The sequence below is a fragment of the Priapulus caudatus genome, unplaced genomic scaffold (genome assembly GCF_000485595.1).
Source record: "Priapulus caudatus unplaced genomic scaffold, Priapulus_caudatus-5.0.1 Scaffold308, whole genome shotgun sequence".
Lineage (NCBI taxonomy): Eukaryota > Metazoa > Priapulida > Priapulimorpha > Priapulimorphida > Priapulidae > Priapulus > Priapulus caudatus.
In genome coordinates this window covers 82,528-84,961 of record NW_014577369.1, presented here as the reverse complement: position 1 = coordinate 84,961, position 2,434 = coordinate 82,528, and the positions used below count along the sequence as shown (strand labels likewise).

The window sequence follows — 2,434 nt, the reverse complement described above, 5'->3', positions numbered from 1 at the left end:
TTTGTTTCTGCTTGGCCTTCCACCGCTCCAGCTCCTGTTAGACGGACGTCTGCAACTCGTCCTACGGGGTCAGCATCTCGCTCTGCTTGACCGCAATCTCCTACAACAGCCGTTAGTCATCAGTTACCACTCTACCAGAGCTGTCAAAATTGACCTATGCGTAAATGTGAACTCGGACAAGGGTTGACAGCTATGTTCTACCAACCAGAGCTGTCAAGATTGACCTTTGTGTGAATGCGAACTCGGACAAGAGTCGGCAGCTCAGTTCTACCAGAGCTGTCAAAATTGACCGTTGTATAAATGTTAAATTGGACATGGTCGCCAGCTCAGTTCTACAAGAGCTGTCAAAATTGACCTTGCATTGTGTAAATGTAAAATCGAAAGGGTAGGCGGCTCCGTTCCATGATAACTATCCCGGGAACACCTGAACGCAGGAGTCGTCAACAAGCAAGGCGTTACTCCGTATTAAAAATTATTGTTGATCGACACGGCATGGAGATCATGATGACATCTCCGCCCACCTGTTGCCGTTGTCTGTGGGTCTGCGCAAGCAGTTCTGCTGTCTACCTGCATACGTAAGCACTTTCGGTGTCTGCATACATAGATAAACGGTTCGCTGGCTATGTGTGCATTCGAGCAATTTTTGTTGTTGTGTCTGCGTGGATGCGTGTAAACATGCGTGCACGCGAACGTTTTTTAGCGTCAACACGTTAGCATACCAGTCGCTCGCTGCGTATTCTCGTCTGCTGGCTCAACACGTTATGGTACAGTGTAGTATACTCCTGCTTGCCCTGCTCTAGCTTGCTGGTGTACTCTGGCTGAGCTTGCACGAGCTGCGTCCACTTCTCTAGCTGTGCTGCAACAGCAATACAAGCAGAAGTCACTCTCGGTCACACACTGAACTCGATTCATGCTAAGACCTACACACCGTAGTGAAAAGTTATGCTGGCAAGGGCAGAGGTCGGAAGGATCTGCAGAAGGTAGATGGTACCATGACGAAATAGTGTTGCATCGTGTACATAGGAGATGGATATGGGGGAGAGGTTAGTCACCTTTTATCCTTTCCACACCTTTCCACACTTTTTATCCATTCCATTTTTTATCCTTTCACACTTTTTATTTCTTCTCCACACTTTCTGTGAAGACATTGACAGCGATCAGGTAGGAGTGGTTGCAGCCTCTTGAAATTACCAGGGGAGGAGATCACTGAACTGACTTACTGCATGCTAATATTACATAACAATGCAGGTATGCCCTTGTGGCCATGCTGTACCTTTGGTTCGCACAAACTGCTGGACCTGCAGATTGCACATCTCTTGATGTTGCTGCAGACCATCCAGGCCATTGTTCACCTCCTGAATAACGTGTGAAAATGACAAAAACATTTATACAAAAAGATATCGAGATATAGATACATGGATGGATGGATGGATGGATGGATGGATGGATGGATGGATGGATGGATGGATGGATGGATGGATGGGATGGGATGGGATGGGATGGGATGGGATGGGATGGGATGGGATGGGATGGCTTGGGATGTCATGGCATGGCATGGGATGGCACTGAATGGGATGGGATGGGATGGGATGGGATGGGATGGGATGGGATGGACAGACGGACGGACGGACGGAGGGACGAATGGACGGATAGATAGTTGGATGGATGGATGGATGGATGGATGGATGGATGGATGGATGGATAGATGAATAGATAGATAGATGGACAAACAGATAGATAGAAAGATGGATAAATAGATGGGTAGATAGGAAGAAATTCCAAAAGATAGATAGCTAAATAGATCGACAGATGGATGGATGGGCAAAAGAGCAGATGGAGAGCCGATGGCCTGACTGACGCATGTTCATGTTGTACCCAAACTTGGAATCTGCACAATCTCGAGATTGTGCAATGATTGTGCTGCCCAAACTGCGGATTCCCTAGTTTGGCTGACCAATCTCAAGATTGGGCAAACTGAAAACAGTCGGTGATTCAAAAACCGCTCATAGTGAGTGTGTGGTGTGCGTGGTGCAAACTAGGAGGAAATTTATCTCATATTTATCCAATTATTTATTATAATCATTTAATATTTATACAAAGGTGCCAAACACATTGAGGAAAGAAGGTATACGACCTTATAATTATATAGTTATGATATAACATTTGAAATCCTAATAATCATATGTTTGTGCAAGCTCAAGATTGGGCAAACTGAAAACAGTCGGTGATTCAAAACCCGCTCATAGTGAGTGTGGTGTGCGTGGTGCAAACTAGGAAGAAATTTATCTCATATTTATCCAATTATTTATTATAAGGCCGATGAAAGTTGATTTCATGGTTCTCGTCAGGCATTGTTGTAACGTTGGAATGAGCGTTGATGTCGAAATGATGAAGATATAAAGTCAAACTTGTTGTAGTAACCGGAATAAACTTT

The 2,434-nt window shown here is 44.9% G+C and overlaps 1 protein-coding gene across 1 annotated transcript in view; it reads right to left on the bottom strand.

Moving 5' to 3' along the window:
- The window catches only part of LOC106808821 (signal transducer and activator of transcription 5A-like), a 9,525-nt gene that overhangs the window by 3,692 nt on the left and 3,399 nt on the right, over positions 1 to 2,434 (bottom strand). The window contains exons 6-8 of the mRNA XM_014811689.1: positions 1,274 to 1,355; positions 720 to 856; positions 66 to 100 (exon numbers count right to left, since the gene is read on the bottom strand). Coding sequence (XP_014667175.1) covers positions 66 to 100; positions 720 to 856; positions 1,274 to 1,355 — 254 coding nt within the window. The remainder of the gene's footprint in view (positions 1 to 65; positions 101 to 719; positions 857 to 1,273; positions 1,356 to 2,434) is intronic.